At 40.8% G+C, this 22,707-nt stretch overlaps 1 protein-coding gene and 1 long non-coding RNA gene across 3 annotated transcripts in view; one reads left to right on the top strand and one right to left on the bottom strand.

Moving 5' to 3' along the window:
- Positions 1-22,707, top strand: part of LOC114056361 — a 102,414-nt gene that overhangs the window by 60,166 nt on the left and 19,541 nt on the right. The window lies entirely within an intron of this gene.
- ALDH1A2 (aldehyde dehydrogenase 1 family member A2) overlaps positions 13,274-22,707 on the bottom strand; it is a 56,938-nt gene continuing 47,504 nt past the window's right edge. For both annotated transcript variants that reach the window (XM_027881519.1, XM_027881518.1), the window contains exons 9-13: positions 21,123-21,307; positions 20,284-20,448; positions 19,704-19,861; positions 18,870-18,944; positions 13,274-15,513 (exon numbers count right to left, since the gene is read on the bottom strand). In XM_027881519.1, coding sequence (XP_027737320.1) covers positions 15,441-15,513; positions 18,870-18,944; positions 19,704-19,861; positions 20,284-20,448; positions 21,123-21,307 — 656 coding nt within the window. In that variant the 3' untranslated portion in view covers positions 13,274-15,440. The remainder of the gene's footprint in view (positions 15,514-18,869; positions 18,945-19,703; positions 19,862-20,283; positions 20,449-21,122; positions 21,308-22,707) is intronic.

Below are 22,707 nucleotides of genomic sequence, written 5' to 3' on the forward strand. Positions count from 1 at the left end.
GCAAACTTTCACTGGTTTTATTAATTACTTGTTCTCAAGTTTACACATTTTATTATATTATGTTAAAATTTCTGTAAGAAGGCAGTATGTTTTCTAAACCCCTGTGGATTTTTTCATTTTTAAACCCCTATGGATTGCATAGAATACAATGACACACCATTTATCAAGGTATAGTTCCTGTTGTGTATTCCTAAATTTTCATGAAATCCATATGTTTTCATGAAGTATACGAATAAAACAGGTAAACATGTATAGGAACATAACAGCATATTTAGTCATATCTTGTCTCATCTAAATAATTTTAAATTAAAAATGGTGTTTATTCAAAAGCAATGCAAATTTCCATGAAACTGCTTTATGCCTTTATGAGATTTTTAAGTTGCAATATGCACTAAGTTTCACAGCAATATTTGTGATATGGCATACTAGTTGTTGTAGTCATGACATTATTAGCTGCAATCTGTTAAACCAAGCACTAGCAAACTGCAATCACAATTTAGTTGGGTGAAATTAACCTTACCATATATAAAAACTGCTCTTAAAAATGAATGTAGCGTCATATTTCACAGTCACCATGACCAACTCTCTCTACTCCTCCAAACCAGGAAGCAGAAATAGAATCCAAACTAAGTAAGGCAAGTTAAAACCCAACCAGCCCCTGTTCTCAAAGTAGCAACACAAAACACCTAAAAATACCACTCCATATGAGCATATTTTCTCAGTTTGGAAAAATTTGTCTTCCTCTCTCCTCATAATGCATGCAGAGGTCTCCACACTTTTCACTTCTTGCACTGCTTTCCACTGGCTGCCATAAACTGAGGGAGGTAGTTTTGGCTGCTTTACCTCAAGAAAGCAATGTATTTCATTGAAGTCTTTCCCACAGGGGCACTGTTCAGCTACCTTTGCAGCAGGTGCCTTGGGCAGGGCTGTACCAGGGATTTCCACTGCCGTGGTGAGGGTGCAAGGGTGGGTAATGATTTGGGATGTGGCTGATGAGGAAGGTGTTACCCATGTGGCCCTGGTGCCGAAGGGCAGTGCCAGACAGTGCCCCAGTCTTGTGGCCAGGGACATCTCCCAGCCAGCTTGGCTTCTCAGTGCTTCTCTTCATGCACTGTCTGCATCTAGACCTGTCCCATAGGAGGCCTCTGGTCACCTGTCCTGTGTTTTCCCTGTGCTGGAGTGTCATCCCCACCTGGGCCATTGCTGTGGTGCAGGGGGTCTAACGCAATGCTGTGGGAGCAGGAGGTGTGGGTGGCTGAGGAACACAGCCAGGAGTCAGCCTACCCTTTGCAGTCTGGCCCAGCTGAAAGGCCCTTTTGCAGCTCTCTGAGGTCTGTTAGTTGACCTGGAGCACAGATGGCCCTGGGAGGTGGCTCTGCTGTGACAGGGGAGGGTCTCTGCCAGCCTGGGTGCAGGTGACTGAACTTTGGCAGTCTGGGACCCCGAAACCTGAGACAGGTGTGTGGGTTGGCTGCAACCACAGAGAGGGGGTTTAAACTGGAATCTACCTTTAGGTAATTTTATCTTCCAAAATAAGCGGTAGATTCAAAATAAGATCCAAAAAAAGCATGTAGGCTACAACCAGAGTAGTTTTATAGCAGAGAGGAACAGCATGTGTTTGATACCACGTAAAAGAGTATTAGAAAAGGGGGGTGTGCACAGAGGAACTGGAGAGCAGGAGAGGAGGGTTGTGTTTGTTTCCACTGGGGAATTCTTGATTTTGAAGTGCCATAGCTGCAGCAACCTTCTTTGCTGGGGCCCAGGGGGCTCCTGGTCTCTGTAACAGCATCCTGGGGTGAGCTGAGCAGGTGCCTGACACCTGAGCACTCCCAGCAGCTCGGGGAGGCTGGCAGTGACAGCACTGCTGATCTGTTCCAGCACAGTCAAAAACCCCCTGTAGAATGTGTGTTCTCTGGCTGCACACGTTATGTGAAAGCAAGATAAATCACCTTATACCTGGGTCTGCTTTAGCTTTTAGAAGAATGTACTGAGTGGTTAAATGCCTTAATAGCAACTATGTGCAACCTGACAACAGATATTTTCATGATGATGCAAAGCTGTGAGACCTATTAAAAAAATCCAATAATCTAATCCCCTTAGTAAGTTATATTAAAATCATATAAGTACATAATGCAAACATTGTAGTTGTTTTCCCTGTTTATAGCAATCTTACAGCTGTTGCTTTGCTGGGATTAATTTGTCTCCAAGGGATTTCAACACTATCCTCCCCAGTGCATTATGAGAGCCTGTAATGTCATGTAATCGGGGCTATATTATTTTTGTCGAAATCTCTGGGAGTGATGTAAGAGGAAAAAGGAAACTAGCTAACTCCCAACCATTTGACCAAAGGTTAAATTAGTCTTGGCCTTCTCCCAGCCGGACCTGAAGCTTTTCAGTCAAACATTTGTTCTGCCCTGCTCAGAAAAATGTGATGTCTTTTGTTTTCTCCCTCCCATGTTTATTTTGTTTTGTTTTGTTTTTCTTTACCAATGTCACATGTTATCTTTAGTGTGATGTCCTTATTTGTTGTGGAACACATCACTGGAACAGCAGATGTTACCTACTGGAAGGTCAGACCTTTGGCTCGTAATTCCTTTACATGCTATGGAATGCTATGGGCATGAAGAGTAAATTTTAAGTAGGTCATATTACACTGTGCAAGAAAGCTTGGTTTTCTTTATTATGTATAGTAGACACACAATTTTGGTCCAGTCCAGTCCAAGCTACCCCAAGAGTGGCCCTTTATAACACTCCAGAAGCTGTTTATCTGCTTGAAAGATGCTAGAAAATCTCTCAGCAGCAATGCTTGGTAGGTGGTATGAAAGTATCCCTGCAGACTATCCCAGCCTGTGTACAGTGTGAGAACCTTCCAGCAGTAACTGGCATCAGTTTTGTGTGTGTTCTCAGGTCTATTTCCACGGGCAGTGTTGTATTCTGTTTTTTTCTTACATTAATATGGACATATTTAAGGCAAAAGCTGATAAGGTTTTTGAGATTCTTTAGATTGTTAGATAAGAATATTGATTGAAACCCTGATATTGAAGTGTTTTGTTCCATGTCACAGGCAATTAATGTCTAAAAAGATCGAAAGAAGTCTTTCAGAAGTTTGGTTGCTTCTCACCATTCTTTGGTGTGGAGAATGGGATGGGCTGCCCAAGAAGAGATCACTAACCAGAGGCAGCTGAACTGAGACTGTCATGACAAGAAAAAATTACCAGGTGCACTGAACTATGAAACAGTTTCTGAATGGGAATGAAGCAGGGGAATGAACAGGAAAACAGGTGTACTTGGATATTAAACCTTGACAAGAGTTCAGAGATGTTCAAACTATTTCTTAATTCATCTGACTTGTGTGTCTTCTTTTATATGCTTTTCTGTTTGTATCTAATTATGTATTTGAAAAACTGCTAGAAGTTGAAATTCCAGTAGGGGCCAATTCAGAGGTACGTATTTTCATTGCTTAAAAAAGAGAATCATAATTAAAAAATGCTATTTATATTCATCAGAATAACAAATGTAGATATTAGGTGATCAAACAGTGATGGTCATATAAAGAAACCTGCTTAATAACTAAAGAATTGTTATAGTACTAATCCAAACAAATCCTTTGTTACAGTAATTAATATATTTTAGTGTTCTCTATTTCCACAATGCTTTAAACAGCAAACACTATGAAGTTACAATCTATTTAGATGGTGTTGTTTTTCTTTACTTAAAACATTTTCTGAACGATAGATTTGCATGGAAATCATCAGCAACTCCTAGAGACACAGTGAGAATATAATTGAGGCTTGTGCATTTGGAATTTATACCTGACTTGGATGTTTCCATCTAATTTAAGCTTCCAAATAAAGTCACAAGAGTTCAGTACTAGTCATGTACCGTTTCAGGTTATTTAGGAGAATCTTTCAATTCTTGCAAGTGAAGCTGCAATTAATTAGTGTTCTGTATTGCTGTTTGCTAGTTCATGTACTCTGTATATGAGCAAAGATAGTTCAGAGGTTAATTTTCTTTTCCCTTAGCTCTGCTGGGTGGATTGTGCCCACCCCATGGGAAGTAAGGGTTCAAAAGTGACCTTGCAAGTTATTCTCCTTGGGAAGAAACAAGTTGAGAGTCTGGCTGGGGGATGCTCTCCACCCTTGGGAAGAGCACAGTTTGCATTGCATCACTTGTTTGCACTGGCTCAAGCATATTATTGTAGTTGTGAAAGCAGCTGAATTGTCTGTAGTAATCGTACCTTCCAAGAGGTTATTGCACTGTGAAAAGAAAGTGCCAGGAGCTTAGAGCAAGGAGCTAATGTGACTATATGCTCTTTGTGCAGTATTAGACAGCAAAAAAGAGTACTGAGACTAGTAATAAAAGAGTAGAGAAAAATAACATACAGGCCTGCATAAATAACACTATGTAAGTGCTTGGGTGCATAAGGAACCAAAATAATTAAGTGGCAAGTTTAGGAAAAACCTTATCATCATTAATTATCTGATCAGTTTACAAAGTCATTAGCATTTAAGATGGTGATTAGCAAGAACTCAAAATGAACTTCTATGAGTTTTTGCTGAGTTGTTTTTTCTCTATATATGTTTTCCTAAAATTATAGATTTCTTTTACTTAAAAGCATGTGCTTTTTTTAGAAATTGTTTAGTTTTTACATTCTCAAGGCATTGTTGTGCCTGTGTTACAGTGCAGTTCTTTATTGGCACCTTGGTTTTTTCAGTCCTCAGCATTTAACAACAGAGTTGGTAAGAGGCTCTAATCAGGATTCCCTGAGGGTGACCCAGCACACTGCACACTTACTTATGTAACTTTGCCATCAGTCATCAATAGCTTTGAGTTTAAAACAGGCAGCATTGAATATAATTTGAATTAATCAGGGTAAGATTAAAATAAGACTCCTCAATCAGAAACCAACTTGCTCTAAGTTGATGTGTAGAGGTGCTGACGCCTCCTCTCTGGGTCTGATCTACCACTGCTGTCTTAGGGAAACCAGTCAGCAGGGTCAGCCAAGTCTAGAGCCTGGAGCTGTCCCCCGTGTGCCACTGCCTGTGCTGGCTGGACCTCAGTTAAAAATCTCATGCAGGCAACTATCTCTAGACTCAACTTCTCAAAGGTTTTTAGTCAGGCAGCCATGAATTGGTGTTAAGCACAGCCAGCTGCTGACTGATGCCTAATTGTTTCCTTGGGGAAATGTCTCACGGATTCCTAAATCGTTGTATATGCCAGGTATGTAGAGGTGCTGAGCACTGTCCGTTCCCAGTGAACTCAGCAAGGATGAACAGTGCTTAGGTCCTCTACAAGCTCAGCTCCTGTTGTGGGGAGCAGTGGTAAGAATGGGGAAGGAAAGGGAATGCAAGGGGTTGGACTGTAGGCATCAAAAAAACCCCTACAACCTGAACGTGTGTGTGTAAAAAATAAATAAATAACTCCCAGGCATATCCAAGATGGATCTTGCCACTGGGCTGTGTAGAAGCAGAAAACAACACACCGAAACGGCAGTAAACTGATATAAGCGCTGAGAAGCTCATTTGTCTCTGGTCAAGCCCTGGTGAAAGCTGATGGTATTATTTATTAGCTGAGAGATCCCGCACTGAATCTAAATACGTGCAAGTGAGTGACTGGTGTGGCTGTAACAAGGAAACTCAGACACCCCCATCTGAGGCCTTGAAAGATCATTCATTCCAAAGAATTTCAAGGGCTTTCCCCAGCTCAGTTTGTCAGAAGTGTAAAGTATTTAAATTCTATTACTACAGATCTTTAGACAAACAGCATTCCTCTGCCAGGCTCTCATCCTGTCTGTGTTTGCATGTATTAATTTTTCTTTTACAATAGTATAAGTAATAAGTAACAAGTTTTCGTAAGCACTGTTCTAGGTGCCAGGAGAGCTGAGCTTAGTCCTAGCCTTTGCAGCAGATTTTGCTCTGTAATCTTGGGATGAGTTGCCCCATTTGTTATTCTGAATAATCTCCTTGTCTGCAAAATAGTAGTAATAAATATTTTCTTTATTCCTAGATTTTCATTTTGCTTTTAAAACCTTCAAGGCCTAGACCAAGCCTATGATGTTTGTAGAGGACAATGAGGCCATGGTTTTGATCAACTGCACACAAATAATCAGGTTATTTAATTAACACTTTTTCCTTTTTTTTGTGCCATGAAGGAAGATTGACAAAGACGTCGCAAAAGAAAGCAAATATTGTTGTCCCTGCTGGCCATTGCAGCTGAAATAACTTGATTTTATTAGAACAGTATCAAAATGGATGCTTACATTGTAACTGGAACTCTCACAGTTCTTGTAGCTTTGGTTTGTAGACCATAGAGAGCCTGTTTGTGCTGTAAATACATTCCATAGGAAGTGCTCATATCTCCAGTCTTATGAAGAGAGGACAAGTTTCTTCCCGGGTCTGAACTTCTACAAAACCCCTGACATGAATAAGCAGCTGAAGCAAATGGGTTTGGATTTTATATGGATTCTGGAAATTCTGAATGTTCTGTGAGGTTTATGTAACTATTCTCACACAGCAGCATTTTTCAATTTAAGTTTCAAAAATACTTAAAATTTTCAAAAAAACTTAAAGGACAATTGTAGAAGAGGAGCTGTGCAGGAGACGTGACCGAGTGCCTGACTGGGAGCGAGGCATGAGGCTGTGTGAGGTGTGCTAAGGACTGGGGGGAAAAGAGGAAGTGAGAACCTATTTAAGCCTCCCACTCCCCATTCCCTTTTGTAAATTTTGTCCTGATTTATCAGTTTTTCTCTCTGCTCAGCAGCATCTAGAGTTGCTCAGCTACTAATTTGCCTGTGGTTGCAATGGGAGATGGTTTGTGGCTCAAGCTGAAGTAATCAAGCATGTCTTCCAGAGCTTTAATAATATTCAAAGCAGGGAAAGACTTAACTATGAATAAAAACCTAGCAAGTTTATTTTTTATTTTGAGGGTTAATAAACATGTTTGAAAAATGAGTTCTGAACATACAGGATCTTTGCTGCTGCTTAATTGCCCTGTAAAAGTAGATTACAAAATTATTTGCTGTAAAAATTGATAATGATAGTGGGGAAAAAGGTGTATTGGACTGGTTAAGGTGGTTAAGAGAGGCAGATGCAGATGAGACTGATGACTTACCGAACACTGGCTGCTCTACTGAGTCCAGTAAATTCATGTATGCTTGCTGCCTTGGTTCTGCTGTCTGAACACCCAGGAACACAGTCTAATGAGGAGCTACTGCCTGGCCTGCCCAGTGTTTAATTGCAAAGCTGGAAAATGCCAGCAGAGACCACATGCACAGTCGAGTTCAACATTTGGTGCTTTGCCTCAGCCCAGACCTTTAGAGAGGCACCATTTCCTCCAAGAGGAATAGGAGTTAAGAAGGGAGAAAGAAGTCCATTAGGAAGATCAGTAAGAAAGAAAAGTTGTTTCTTCTGGACCTTTGTATAGAACAAAGACAAATTGGAAGAAGCCCATCACTGATTTCCTTTGACATGCAGAATCTGCTGGTGGATCAACACAATGCTCTGTGCAATGTGGTTCTTGCTGCTAAACACAACTTCTGCATGAAATTCACCTTTGCTTTTCTGAGCTTTATATGCAAAAGAGCTGAGAACAGCATTTCCAGTGGTTTGGTTTGGTGACTGTATTACTACCCCAAAGAGACAGATAATAATACTGAGGAAAGCAAGCTTTTTTCCTCACTTAATTTTTAAAAATTCTAGAAGGATCATGAAATCTTTTGGCCAGCCCATAATCCTAAAGCTTTCAGAAATTTTCAGCAAAGTGCCCCCACCCAGGCAGATTCTGCAGTCTGTAGTATGAATTTTTCCTGAAAAAGAGTGGGGCCCCATTCTTTTCATGTTGGAAACTGCAAGCTAGAAGGTTAGCTGGTAATTAGTCTTCCCAGAGAGGACATTGTAAAAACAAATCATTGAGTCATTTGTTGCTGTTCTACCTAAGAACACAGTTAGTTAAAAGAGCCTCTTTGCCAAAACCCTGAGAAAGAGCTCAGGATGTTCTATGTGTTTTTAAGAAATCAACCAGCAATCCTGTCTTTCAGCAGAGCTTTGCAGCAGCCCTGCTATAATACATGTACAGTTCACTACAGGGAAGAAAACAGACTTGGTATTTTCATGGGAAAGAGCTGCAAGGTGATTTTAGACACTGAGAAACAGTATCTGCAGTGATTTTGTCATTGTAATTTTATTGTCTATAGAATGGAACCTGAAATTAACTTAAGACTTTATCTCAGAGACTTGACTATGAATGTGCTACAGATGTAGGAGATGAGAGCATCTTTCTGTGTCTTTCTGAAAGGCTTTGGACAACTGGAGTCTACTGTCATTTTCCCACTAGAACAATCTGTAAGGGTTCACAAATGTGAATCTGATGGGAATTGTGGATCAGATGTTGGGCATTCCCTAAAGAAATTCTTGTGAAAGTCTGTTGTACCAGGGCATTTTCCTCCATGTGTTTGCCCTTGGGAGACAAATGCTGCAAGGGGAGGACTACTGGAGAGGCTGGGCTGCAGCAAAGACACAATAGGAATTGCTCTGGGTTTTGCTGCAGTTTCAGTGTTGAGAGTGGCTGGTTCTGTATATATTGATGTGATCAGAGACCTGGCCAGTTTAGCAGTGCCCAGGAGCTCTGTAGCAATGGCTTCCTGTGAATTAAGTTGTGCAGTGTGCACTGTGGAGAAACATGGGACAGCCTCTCAGAAAAGAGTCATGTTCCTGTTTAGATTCATGCCAGGATAGAGGGGGCATAGTGCTCTCAGCAGCCTCCTCCTTGCATGGGACATGGCAGCCCCCGTGCCAGGGCAGTCCTGGTGCGAGGCAACATCATGGGGTGGGAGCTTTCCCTGTACTGCTCAGGAGATCCAGGCTCCTCAGGAACCACAGGCTCGTAGCTCTGTGAATGCCCATTTCTTTGGCAACAATGTGGGTTTTTTCCTCAATTTCGCAGCCAGGTTGTATTTAAAATAGAGTATGCACAGGATGCTGGAAGAATAAGGCTGAAGAGGATTTGGTGACTTTTGTGGATTTCTTGAAATACTTGATTTAAGTAGAGTCTGTCTGCTTAGTCCCCATAGTTGTACAGCCTGGGGATAGGGCATCCCACCAACCATCTCTGAGAACCACACTCATGGGGAATGAACAAGCTGGGAGTTTTGACTAGTGGGAGGAGCATTAGATTCAAGGGGAATGCTTTAGCCATCATCCTTAATCTGCAGTTCTTGGTGGGAGCGAGGAGTGACTTTCCATTCAGCATGCTTCCCAGAAACTTGAGTGTTTGTGATAAGCAAAATGAAAAACTTAAAGGAGGCCTCTCTTGCCAGACACTGACTGTGCTTTGAGATTGGATGTCAAGTGCCGAAGACTGCGAGAGAGGGTTTGGATCAATAGAAAGCAGGAAACAGCAGAAACTTCTTGAGAGATCCTACTCTACGTCCCATCCTGTGGTACTGACAAAAGCAGTGGGCCATGAGCTGGGGCCCTTTTGCCAGGGGAAGCAGTACAAACACAATTTCTTTTTGTTTGGCAGCAGGAGCGAGCTGCACACAAACATCTTGCTAATTATGCTGCTGTAGGAAATGGGAGCAAAGCCAGGTGTACATAGAGCAAGGAGAAACCCCAAAATGAAGTGAGCTAATATTATCACCAACTTCATCATGAGGAACCATGAGGGAGAAGGAGAGGGGCCATGCAAGGTCATGAAAAATGATCAAATTCTGTATGAGTGCATATACACAAGTGTATGAGTACTCTGACAAAAGCTAGTGGTGGATTGTTGAGAGGCCAATGCAGCTAAGTTCCTGCTTTGTTACATAGATAAATTGCCAAAGGAAACATTATCCAAACAGTTCTACTTCAAAGGCAAAATGACAAGCTTTGGGGAACTTGCGCTACTTTCAATCTGGCCAATAACCAAGTGTAAAGTGTAAAATATACATGTTTAGGAAGTAGGACACATGCCGTTCAAGACAGGCCTTTCCCATGCTCTCAGACCAGTGCAGCTCCATTTGATGTGCAAATGCATGATGTGTGATCTGTCCTGGCAGTGTGCTGCCTGCCAGCAGCACAAACATTTCACAAGCACCCTTTTGGGTTACTCCAGCCCGCTGTGTGCACGGCCTCCTTGGCAACCTCTGCAGCTGGAGCTTTTCTTACAGTCTGTTGCTGTTGTGCTTGCACAATCCACGTTTATTTAGCAGGTCCCATCAAGAGACTTCAGGCAGATTAAGACACCTTGAAAGCATCCTGTAATTGCAGGATTTGCTGTTAGAAACTAGGATTAAATGACAATACAAAGAATGGTTACAGTAATGCACTGGGGAATATACCAGCAGTGCAGACTTTGTTCACCTTTGAGGCAAATTGCCGTAGCAGATGTCCCAGCCTCCCTGGGCATTGGAGGCTTCAGGGTATTACAGCTGATAGCAAAGGCCCTCCGAAATTTGTGTTTATAAATCTCACCTGAAATCAAGTGGGAAAATATTCCCTGGAGTGCTTCCCAGCACTGCAGGCATGGCCAAAAACATATGTGGTGTGCACAGTACAAGACAGCAGTTCTGTTATTTGATGAAACTCATCCTATAAACCCACGAGAAGTAGCAGTGCAAATGCTCATCATAGAGAAGCAGTGGATTGCAGGTGCAGTCCCTCTTTTCCATATGGCTTGAGTGGATTTAAATTTGTGGTATCAGAAAAAAATAATTGCAGTCTTTATGGTGTAACTGGGCTCTACAGTACCTGTGCTGGGAGTATGAGGCTGGTTTTTAATGGGGGTTCAGGATGTAAACTCAGCTCTCAGAACTATTTCAGAATCAACCATTCTTATGCACCAGGAGCATGCAGATGTGCTTTTTGTCTCTCTCTAACAATTAGCTAAGGGGATTGGGGACATTACGCAACAGCTCTGGTGACTTACCCTGGTTGTAGCAAGAGGCAAGTCAGCCTTGTGCCTCTGCTCACTGCCTTTGGGACAGATCCTCATCCCTGTATGTGTGTGCAGCCTCTGGGCCTAAGTCTTAGATAACCAGGTGCTGAGCACTACCCAGTGTAGCAGCTGTGGCTACAGGCAGCTTAACCTGCTCTGCACCACTGAAATGACTGAACTTGCACTGCAGCCAGCTGTAATCATCTGTTACTTGTGTTACCCTTGAATTCCAGCGTGTCAGTTCCAGTCCTCTGAGAAAAATTAGGAAAGTGCTTATTGAAACCAGCATCCCAGCACTCCACATTGTGCTGTGTGGAAAAGGAAAGTGAGATCTCAAGCCTTAGTAGCAGCATATCCTAGCCACACTTCAATCATGTGCAATGTTCCAACTTCATGCTAAAGTCACACTGTTTGCTTCAAAAGCCCCTGAGCTTTCTGGCAAGGCCACACATAATTCCCTGTTACCTGTGCACTTTCAATTGATACAGAAGATACAGTGAAGATACAGAAAGAATTTATCAACCATGTGTTTAACAAGGGCAAGGAAGAAAGATGTGTTTTGTGCAGCTGTAGTCTAATGTGCTGAGAGAAGTCTGTCTGAATGGGCTGGGAATGCTGATGGCACCTAATAGCCACAGAGGCTTTTCCTGCTTCCTGATAGATACAGCACTGTGAATATCAGTCATTGTGGTATGAGGTTGTTATGAGAAAAATAACTTCCTGTGTTGATGGACTTTGCATGCAGTAAATGGAGACGTATGGATGCAAATGCAAGGTGGTAAATGTAGCTCTCCAGAGCTCTAGGTGTGACCATGCAGAGTCAGAGCTAAACAGTACAGTATATTGCTTGTCTTTGTCTTCCTCTCTAGCTCAACTGCTGCCCTGAATTCTGTGTTATGGTTCTCTTTTTTCCAGGACAGAACGGAGAAATAAGAGGGCACTGTAGTGGACACACAGTTCCACTGCATACGCATGGCAAGTTTTTTCATCCTTGCCTGCATGGGGAGAAAGAGCTTTCTCTGTAACAGGGCACCAATAAATGTGTGAATGCTATCCGAGTAGTATCATTATCCACTGCTTTGTCTGAAGGCTGCAGAACTGAAATTCTTTTTGCCTTCCTTCACGTCCTTTTATCAGAAGAAATACATTATTTCTGAACTCTCCCTTTACTAACCTGCACACACTTTTATTAATACGTTTCCTTTCACTGGATGGAGCTCCACAGAATACTTGTTTACTATGGACTAAACTTTGTTCCCTTCATTAGATGACAACACTCCTTATTTTCAGTGGGTTCCAGAACAACCTTTCTTCATTCCTTTTGCTTTGAGAAAAGCACTCCATTGCTTGTGCCTGTGTGACTGCTTGGAGTGGTGAGACAGGTTGCAAGCAGGTCAGAGGGATGGGGAATATGGAAAGGGCTGTTTGTCCACTCACAGTCCCATGACAGAGCTGTCCATGCCACTAATTAAAGTCAAATGATACTCTGCTTAATATATACCTGATATCCCAGGCTTTCAAGAACGGTACTCCTTTTTGAGAATGCAATTTACCTCCAGTTATTAAGTTCTGTTCTCTTTTATCCCATCTATTCTAGTCAAGTTCCTTTATTGTCATTGCCTGTAGACTGTTGATTAAACCAGCAGTATTATTCTGTAGCACTGAGGTCTGACCATTGCTTGCCACACAATTAAGTGCCTTCTCCATATTAACTGGGTAGTTCCTTCAGCTAAATAGGCACCATTTCAAAAGAGGAATGCAGTTCCTGGCAATGAAAGTAACCCTGGAATAAAGGGATTGCTTGAGGGAGGGTTGCACAGTACCTGGCCATGTGAATTTTACTGGCAGTCAGATAACATTCAGTCTGTCCTTTTCCCATTTTAGCATTTTGAAATTAAAGACAAGTGGAATATCACTCCATAAAAGATCTGAGTGTTAATTTAATTATCTCTGTGACTCATCTACGAGAGAAAGGAAAGGCATCATGATTTTTTTAGACATTATCCAAAAATCAAGCTGTGATGCAGCAGTTTGTAAGGATGCCCCACTGTTTTTGATGATTTCAGACCTGCCCCAATAGCTAAACTTTATGACCATGAGGGTGAGGATGAACTTTGACTATGACCTAGATCTGCAATTCACAAGTGTTTTTCATACAGCTGCAATAATATTCCAGAAAATGTAATTGGCCTTTTTACTTCATTCACTTTTGCAAATGAAAATAAAGCTACTGTGAGAGCAGATCTTTTGCTAAGAAAATATTTTTTTAAATATTTTTATAGCTCTGTCAACAATAAAGGAGTCTCACAGTCTAAAGTCTTTCTCTAAACCTTTTTAATGGAAAAAACTTCATAGAAAATATCCTTTTACTTTTTTAATAACATATAACTATATACATGATTAAAAACTGTAACAAAAAGCTGCAGGGACTGGAAAAATGTTTTGTTGGATCCATGCAGATGGTACATCTAAAAAAGGATTTCACAAATCCATGTACATCAAATGGAGCTGCAGTGACAGGGTTGAAAAAATGGCAACTCTATATTATTTACCTGAATGTACTGGGAATAAAGCACAGACATACAAAATACACAAAAAGAATACAAAAGAGTACATGGTGTAAATGCTGTTAGCACAGGAAGTTTCTTTTTTAAGTAAATAGGAGAAAAGAAGTAAAATCTCCTTTTTCACATTTTATATTGCAGTTTAAAAGATAACTAATCTCTCGCTGTATTTTGTTTTCTTCACTCTGACAAACACTACAGTAGAAGTATATGGCATTTGAATTTAACAACTCAGGAATACTTGGATTTATCTCCATGTCTGTGAATGTACTGTCATTTCTGAATAAGAACATGTGTAAGTATTGCTTTAAAAACACATATACAGTTTGACATGAGTTATGAAATATTGAGGGCCACCATACTACAAAGTGCTGGATGCTCTTGTCCTAATCCAGCAGTATGCTGAAGGACACCTACAACTTCAAATCTAAGAGGAATTCCTCAGACAGTAAAGGAAGCTAAGAACGTGCAGAACTTATTTGCCAATCAGGTCTGGAGTTTTCAACAGTTCATAGCACAGACTCTGCAGCCAGGAAAACCTATACCTGAGGCCATAATTCTGTCCTTACACCCCAGATAATGTAGCTACACGGGCTAGATGGTTTACTGTACTTTTAAAATATATTTCCTTAATTCTAAGTTAAAACATAAAATGAAACCTGTTTAAAAAAAAAGTCTGGGGAATCGATGAGTTCTGCAGCTGGAAAGAAGGAAGAGATAGTGTTTAGTGTGTCAGTTTAAAGCTGGAAGAGATTCTGTGGGCAGCAGGTAATGATGTGACAGGCTTTAAACACCTCACTTCTAGAAGAACTTGCTCATGTTTTTGTTCTGGGCCAAAAGACCCCAAACATGATTGAAAAGCCAGTACCAGCCAGTAACACGAGAGGTTCACAGGCACGGTGAGCATGGCAAGCCATCATTTAATAAAAAAATTAAGTCAGGCTTAGTTCTTGGCACGTGGGCTTTGGCTGGGTTCTTTTTGCTGTAACCTAATGGTTCCCAGTGTAATCCTAGGCAGGTTAATAGCAGACAAATAAATGAAGCCTGCGTATGCATATACTTGTTTAAAAAAAGAGAAAAGGTGAAAGCAACAACAGTAACAACAACAACAATAACAAAACTAGACAAGCAGTGAAAGCTGAAATATTCTGTGAAGCCTCGGGATCTGTTCCTGTTCTCGTTAACACCCTCCCACCCTGTCTTGCCTTGCTCTTTTGGCAGGCAGGTAAAACCCTTCAAGTTCCTGTAAGTGAAGGAGGACTTTTTGCTTCTAGCACGACATAAAGTAATTATGAAAATAAGCTTTGAAATCCAAATCACCGTGAGTCATGAAAGCCAGACCTCACTGATAAGTATTTGGCTTTCATTGTCCATACAGTAGATTGATTCCCTCCCCAGTGTGACCTCTTCATGTGACCGCGCTAATTGGAACGTTGCCAGTCTACCAGGTTTGGGGTCATCACCATTCAGAGTCTTTTAATTTTTTAAGAACATCAGTGGTACTTGTTTGTGTTGTTCAGTGTTAGTGTTTTGGGTAAAATCTGGCTTATAGAGCCCTGGTCAAAACAATGTCAGTACAAGGCAGGTCTGTTTGAGAAGGCAGCCTGAAAGCAGTAAGACTTATTTTGTTTATTTAAAGAAGAGATAAATGTGTGTGTGCATGCATTTGCATTTGCATTTAACAGTTTTATAGCTAGAACCGTTATTAAATGATGCCCAATAGCAATTTTATCTCTTTTTATGATTTCTTTTATAAAGATGTAATGATTCTCAGGAGAGTTTTATGAAAACATGCAGAGCTGGTTTGCATTATGTACGCAGTTATGTGCCCAGTATATATGTTGCAACTTAATTTCTTAAATATATATTGTGTAACACTTTTTATTCCTGAGTGCTGGTCTCCATAAGGAATAGAGAAGGTGGCATCATGTGCTTTTCTGCACAACACGGTCCTTCATCATTTTAGGAGTTCTTCTGAGGGATCTTTATTGTCACAGTTTTAACTTCAGAATATTCTCTCAATCCGCATTCACCCCTGGAAAATAAATTGCAGAATCAGCTTATACCAGATAGCGAGCAAAAACCTGTGAAGTGATTTCTTGATAAAGGTAAGATATAACCTAAAAGTTCAGTTAAGTTTAGATCAAAATAACAATGCATGGCTCCAACCTTTCTCAGAAATACTCATTGTCTGTTGATGGAACTTCTGGGAGTGAATTGGTGTCCTCTGTCTTTTCCAGACCTTGAAAATGTGCAAACACCAAGACCTATACCACTGGCCAGTGAAATTACTGCTTACATTTGCACTCAAGAAAGAGAAGGTCCACGCTGAGTACAATGAAAAATGAACTACTCACAACCCTGCATAAAGATGCACTTAACTTGTAACCCACTGATCTTTTTTCCCTGGTAAAATATCCAGCAGTAGGAATCACCATTTGTACATGCTGTGGAAGAGGGTTCAGCCTGCTCAGATTCCCTCTAGATTTCTGCAGAAAACCTCTTTTTGTCCTGGTACAGCACCTTACATAAGATCCTCCATGCTGCTAAAAACCAGCTACTTCCTTAGTCCCAGTCATCTGCCCCATGGCTCTGAGGGGCACGTGTTCTGCTTGGGATAATTATGCTTAAGAGATGAGTGTAGCCCCAGACACCTATTGGACACATTTTTGCAAGCCAATAGATAACCTGGCCAACAGCATGGCCAGCGATTATCCATGTCCCAACTGCCAGTTGATCTGCCAAACAAAATTCGAGACATTTATTGTCTGTTTATTCAGGTCAAGGCTTCAGAGCTTTCAGCATCTGTTTTCTGGCCAAAAGTTTGGAAGTGGACGGTGGTGATGAATTCTAAGCCAAGTATTTTTCAAAAGTTAGAAAGCTGCACTTGCTGAATAGGAAGATGGGTTATGTCAGACATTCAGAGCAGAAGAGTCTGTGTGTGTCCACTTAAAGGAATTGCTTGTGCCCACAGCCTAATACAGTGGGCAATAACATCCTATTCTACTGCCACTCTGGGTCCTCGTGGATTGCAGTTCAGTATCAGAACAGTGTCAGTTCAGGGTGAGAACAAGGGTTGTGTCTGTGAAAAGGAAGGAGCCCCTGGGTCAAATCTGCATGGTGGTATGCCTTGGTTGTGTAGGTAGGAGGGAAGGGAAATAAACTGTTTTTCAAGAAGAAATATTGCATAATCTCTTCCCTCCCCCAGTCCAAGAGAAAAAAGATAAGGAAAAGAATTACAACTCCAAGCCCTTCTCATGCTTGCACTTGTTTTTTGGAATTCAACTGTGCACTGCTGTATATTGGAGCTATCCAGACAATAATAATTCCTGTGACATTAAAGGATAGTTCTGAGGTAGAATGGCACTTCTTTCCCTTGAAGACGTGGACAGAAAGCAGAATTTTGGGGAACTCTAAATATAAAATGGCCACGTGTGGCTATCTGGGATGAGTCACCCAATTTTTAATTACAGGAGTTAAATTTTACGTCACCCAGGTAGTGACATGGAGCTTTAAAGAAGCATGAATGTAAAAAACCCATGTCTTTTAGACCCCTTCAAGAATACAAGAATATTGTTAGCAGTCCTAATGCAAACAGAAATCAGCTGCATTGTGGACATGAGTTCTGGTTCTCTACTGGGATGCACTTCTGGGGAAGTGTAAAATGAATACAACAGATTGCAACTTTCTGTGTTTGTTTTTTGCCCATGTGTGCTGAAAACCTGTGAATTTAAATGCAGGACTAAAACAAGTCCCAGATAGTACAGGCAGCACAGTGGCACAGTTATGATCTGGCTGTAACACAGTATTAGATTAGCAATGACACACTTAGGTATGAACACTGTTTCTTTTTTTTTTTTTTTTCCCTTTAATTGCCTGACTCAACATTATTTATGCTGTAAAATGTACCCCCTAAAAACAAGGATCTAAGAAACTGTGGCATTTTAATAAAAGGTATGCAGGTATTAATGCAGGGTGGGGGAGGTGAATTAGGAGGTGATATCTGATCTAAGAGGTTCTGACAGAGTAGAATAAGTAGGTTTTCAGGCATCTTTGTGAGATGGAGATTATTGCCATTCCAAACATTTGTTGTTTATGATGAATAATTTCAAAGCTCTAGATGGGAATCAAGTGTGCAGCTACCACAGATTTTCCATGGGAGCTGAGGCACTGCCTGGTTTCCCCCCTTTCAAGAACTCTAGGCCACAAATACGTGAATATTTTGCTTGCACAGTGAACCTCCCTGGAGTCAGTGGGGTCGCTCTCGGGTGTCAAGTTACTCAAGTGCTCTACCGAGCTTAGTAGTTTTAGAATATTTTCACAATGATAAGAGTTAGATGAGCTGACATATTTATGCCAGTGTGAGATCACCTCATAACTCATGAATGTGGAGAATAGTATGAATGTGTTATTCAAAGTACTCCCTAACGAGGGAAAATACTTGAGACTACATAGAGCTTATTTTATAGATCAAGTTGTATACTTCAACATATTTAGTTTTAAAGAGTTTGACCTTACTTTAGTTTTACTGCTGAGTTTGCTATTAGCCATAAGCTATTTTGAAAACTTAGGTGAGACATATCTGGTATACAGACATGCCTCCTGCACAGAAATTAATTGAATCCTTTGTATGTAACCAGTCTTAGGCTGATGCAATTGCTAAACTTCCTTGTGATTGTAATGAGAACGAAAAACTGGTAAGAGTTTAAATTAGCTACATGGGGCAGTTTTTGAGCATGGAGCTCCATTTCAAAATATTTGGCACTTAGTTCTAAATGGATTAAGAAAGGCAGAAAGCTTTGTAATGGAAAGTGATTTTTTGAAAGGGATGTAAACACATTTGTCTCCTTCTCTAGGCCTGATTTCATTTAACATTGTTTATAAATCTGCAAGCTGATAACTTTTTTATAAGATTCAGATGACCTATATTAATAAATGCAGTAAAAACCGAAGAAAGAAAAGGGAAAAAAGCAAGAGAGGCAAAATATATGGCAAAACAACTCTGAAACAAGTACACCAAACCAGTTAATAAGCAGTACCAAAAAGGGGGTCTTTCTGAAAAAATAATGGTTAATATGGCTAAAAAAATCTTTCAGAAAGCACACTTTTCAAGTTCAGAAAAATACTCATAACATTTCAGTTCCTTTCAGGATCAGAAGAGAGTTCCAGTAAATAGTTTGCAATATTAAAAAAAGCCAGAAAAGTGGTCTAATCATGTCAATCAATCGCATTAAGTACTTGCAATGATTAAAAGTCACCTTATATATTATTAATATGCCCCGATTCTCAGGTTGGAATATTTCCTGATCTTAATTTGCATGGAAAGATCCACTAATGTTTATTAAGTTGTAGAGTTGAAAACAATTTAGGAAACAGCAGTGTAATACTTACATCTCTCTCCCATTGCCAGACATTTTGAATCCTCCAAAAGGACTTTGGGCATTTAAGGCATTGTAGCAATTTATCCTGTAACAGGAAGAGGCATTAAGTCCAGCTGCACTGTCAGAGACCTTTGGATAACTCAGGGAGAGGCTGAAATTTGTGGAGCTGAGGACACTGTATTTCTCTTAGCAATAACAAACTTGTTTCATGTTGAAATGAAATGAGGGGAAAACTCCATTCTGCTCCTTATTCATAACGAGAATGGGATTTGACCTAGGAGGACTGGGGGGAGAGGACCCCACACTCGGGCACAGTTTCAGTAATGAACTGTTAATCTGCTGACAAACCTCAGTGCCAGTTTATACCTAAGAGCTATTACATTTGAATTTGCCCTTTTTCTCCCTAATTTCTTGCAGATCTTTAGTTTACCCAGGCTTGACATACTAAATTGCAGGCTAGTCAGCTCTAGAGGTGGCATTACATACTTCTAAGGACTAAAGAGGATGTGTCCCCTCAGTTCCTTAATGTAGAAAGTACACAGTTCTTTGTGCCTTGGGCAGAAACTTCACAGGATTCCTCTTCTGTGCACAGAGGATCCTTTATCCTGTTTGTTTTCAGTCCTGCCATTCAGCAATGGCAAGGTGCTTTCCACTTCCAATAGCATTCCCCAGCAGGGAGCAGTCCCAACACCCCCTGCAGCTGTTCCATGTCTTGGCTAGTGATTCACCACTAGGACTGTCTAGATAAATATTTTTAAAGAAAGGGTGCAAGACTGAGGTGATATAATGATAGTGAGTCAAACTCTTTGTCTTCAAGAGCAGCAGTGTGATAACTTTTGCTTACCAGACTGTTCCAGCCTGCATTGCTGAAGAGACTGTCAGGGCCTTGTTTATGTCATTTGTAAAGACAGCAGCTACCAGCCCAAAATCAGAATTGTTGGCTCTCTCTATAACTTCATCCATGGTTTTAAATCTCAGTATTTCTTGAACGGGTCCAAAAATCTGCAACAAAGATTAATCATCAGTTGTTAAACTGGCCCACTCAGAGGCATTTTATTCCGCTTTTTTATTTATCTTCTCTCTCCTGTTCCTGCAGCAAGATTTAATACTGCTAATATCTGTCTGTAAAACTCCATGAATTTCCCAAAGCAGCTGCCTCAGTGGAACTCATCTATCCTACCCTTATCTCCTCTTTGAGGTCTGAGACCTTACAGCCAATGACAAAAAGTGAGCTTCCTTTCCCAACTGGTGTCAGCTGCTGTGTGCACAAGGAGTTCCGAAAAGATTTTATTAGTTTTTTTTAAAACATAGTGGTAATTTTCACTCTGAAGCTTTGGTCTCAGGAATTAAACAAAAGGAAAAAAAAAAAAAAAAAAAAAAAAAAGGCACATTTAGGACATTCTAAAATGATCTTGTGCAAATACCTCCTCCTTGGCAATCCTCATGTCATCTGTTACATTGGAAAACACTGTAGGTTCAATGAAGAAGCCCTTTCTTCCTAGTCCTTTACCCCCACATTCGAGTTTTGCTCCTTCTGTAATGCCACTTTGAATCAGTTCCAAGATCTTGTTGTATTGTTTTTTATCAATCTGAAAGAGAGAAGAAGCAGAATTGCTAAGGGTTTTTAGGCAAGTCATGTCCCAGTGAGTAGGCTCATGCTGATGTTCAGTACTCTTTGAGATGGAGAGGCAAAGATCTACAAGTAGCTGCTGGCTGTGACCTTGGGCTCAGTCTTCTTAGGGTGTGTTCCCTTATGTTTGTGGCTCAACCCACATTCTTGCTAAACAATCTAGTTTGTAAGGACAAAGAAAGCAGATTATTAATTTTTGTCCCAAGTTAACTTCCTGAAAATGGTATAAGCCTAGCTGGTTATTAGTGGCAGAAATATTTTCTATTTCTGATTATGCTCATTATTTGCTTAGAGTTCATGGGCCTATAAGCAGAGGTATGCTTGTAGACAGTTCTTGAAAGTCAGTGCCCACTTTAGAGAGCTTCTCACAGTTTACAGCTGTATCTTGGGGGCTGAAGATCCAAATCTTGCTCTTAAGACTGGGAGGCAAATATTGATATTTAACATGAGATTTTTAATTAACAAGAAGCACCTCAGAGCTGCACAGATTATCTAATCCTTTACAATTTTAGTATTGAAAACATCGTGTCAGCTACCCTGGACTATGAGTGAGTGTGCACTGACTGTCCTCTGTCTTAGTGGCATTTAAACACTTCCAGGCTGGGCTGTGGAGCTGAAGCACAGTTCCTTTACCTGGGGACCTTGTTCTGTAGTTGGGTCAAAAGGGCTCCCCACAACTCTTCTCTTTGCCCGCTCTACACTTCTTCGGACAAACTCTTCGTAGATTGATTCTTCCACGTAAATCCGTGAGCCTGCAGTGCAGCACTGACCTTGATTGAAGAACACCCCTTGGTGAGCTTGTTCCACAGCATAGTCCACTAAAAAACCAAGACAGCACATGTTGCACTGAAACACTACAGACAAATCTGCTCTTGCACCAGTGTCATGTGTATTACATAGTGGCACATTCCCAAAACTTCAGAAGTAGGATTTGGTTAAAAAAACCCTGAATCAAAACATACTATAGTTTTATCAGGTCATAAATGAGGTTGATTCATTTTGTGTCATAATTCCAGTGAAAATACAGACTTTAAACATGTCCAGAATTGATTTTTTCCTAGTTTTTCCATCCTGGACACAGCTATACTGGAGGGATGTTAAGGAGCATGACAACTGTTTCAGAAACACTAGACTCCAAGGAACTGCTTGTGACTTCATGTATCACCCAGGTAGAGTCCACAGGTAACACAAGCCACACAATACTCCCACTGCAGAAGTTAAACCAAGACAGTGCTTTAGCAGTCTACAGGAGTAGGGTGTGCAAGAACAACTTCACCAGTGTCTTATATACCAGAAACACATAATTTATCAATTGGTCTTTTAAGAGACCCCAGGAAGTGGGATGTGCCTCATATAAAGTCTGTCTGACTGGGGTCAGAATAGGAGGGGAAAATCTGTCAGTGATCCCAAGCTGTCACTTGGTTTAATACTGCATGTGTGAGAGAACTACAGCAAACCAAGGACTTGGAAGAATTTGACTTTTGGCAAAAAAATGGCAAGACTTGTCCTTCCCAAAAAGCCAGAGTCTTTTTCTGCAATACAGAAACATCTGCTTGGCCTATACAGACCACTGGGTAAGGCTCTAAAATGATAGGTCAGTTATAGGACCATCAGACCTTGATTTCTACTCTGAATTCCTTGGAGGTACAACTAACACATTCTCTATCCAAGCAGGAGAGAGGATCCAGTCATATTTAGACATTCAGAGCTACATTCTTCCTTTGAGTGTAATAGCTGATGAGACAAGAATAATGAATTCAGCCCTAAACAGTGATGCCCCACAGCACTGCAATACCTCTGATGCCAACTGCAGCACTTTGGAACATTGCTTAAAGTATAATCTTCTATGGACTAAACAAAGCAACTGTGTTTTACTTTCAGCACATTCTGGACAGCTCCATCTAACAGAAAAATCTTATTCTGCCCTCAGTGTGGTCTTCAGAAAAATTTTATGGGGTGTTCCCTGGACCACATTCAAATTTTCCCAGGCAGCTCCGTGGAGATTGAAAACACTAGTGGATAGATGGGATTAACTGATGTTTCTTCCTCTATTGTTAACAGTTTTTCACCATGAGGGGGTCTAACCATTCTTCTCTGAGGCTTTTTTGTGCACTAAACTTTCAACAGCTTTATCATGCTTTCTGCTAACTTTTGGCACACAGTGTTCCTCAAGCAGAACAAACTGTTCCTTTAGAATGGTTAGCAAATTGCTGTTCTT

Source organism: Empidonax traillii, unplaced genomic scaffold, assembly GCF_003031625.1.
Source record: "Empidonax traillii isolate 1590-97213 ecotype Southwest subspecies unplaced genomic scaffold, ASM303162v1 scaffold90:size2128546, whole genome shotgun sequence".
In the NCBI taxonomy this organism is placed as follows: Eukaryota; Metazoa; Chordata; class Aves; order Passeriformes; family Tyrannidae; genus Empidonax; species Empidonax traillii.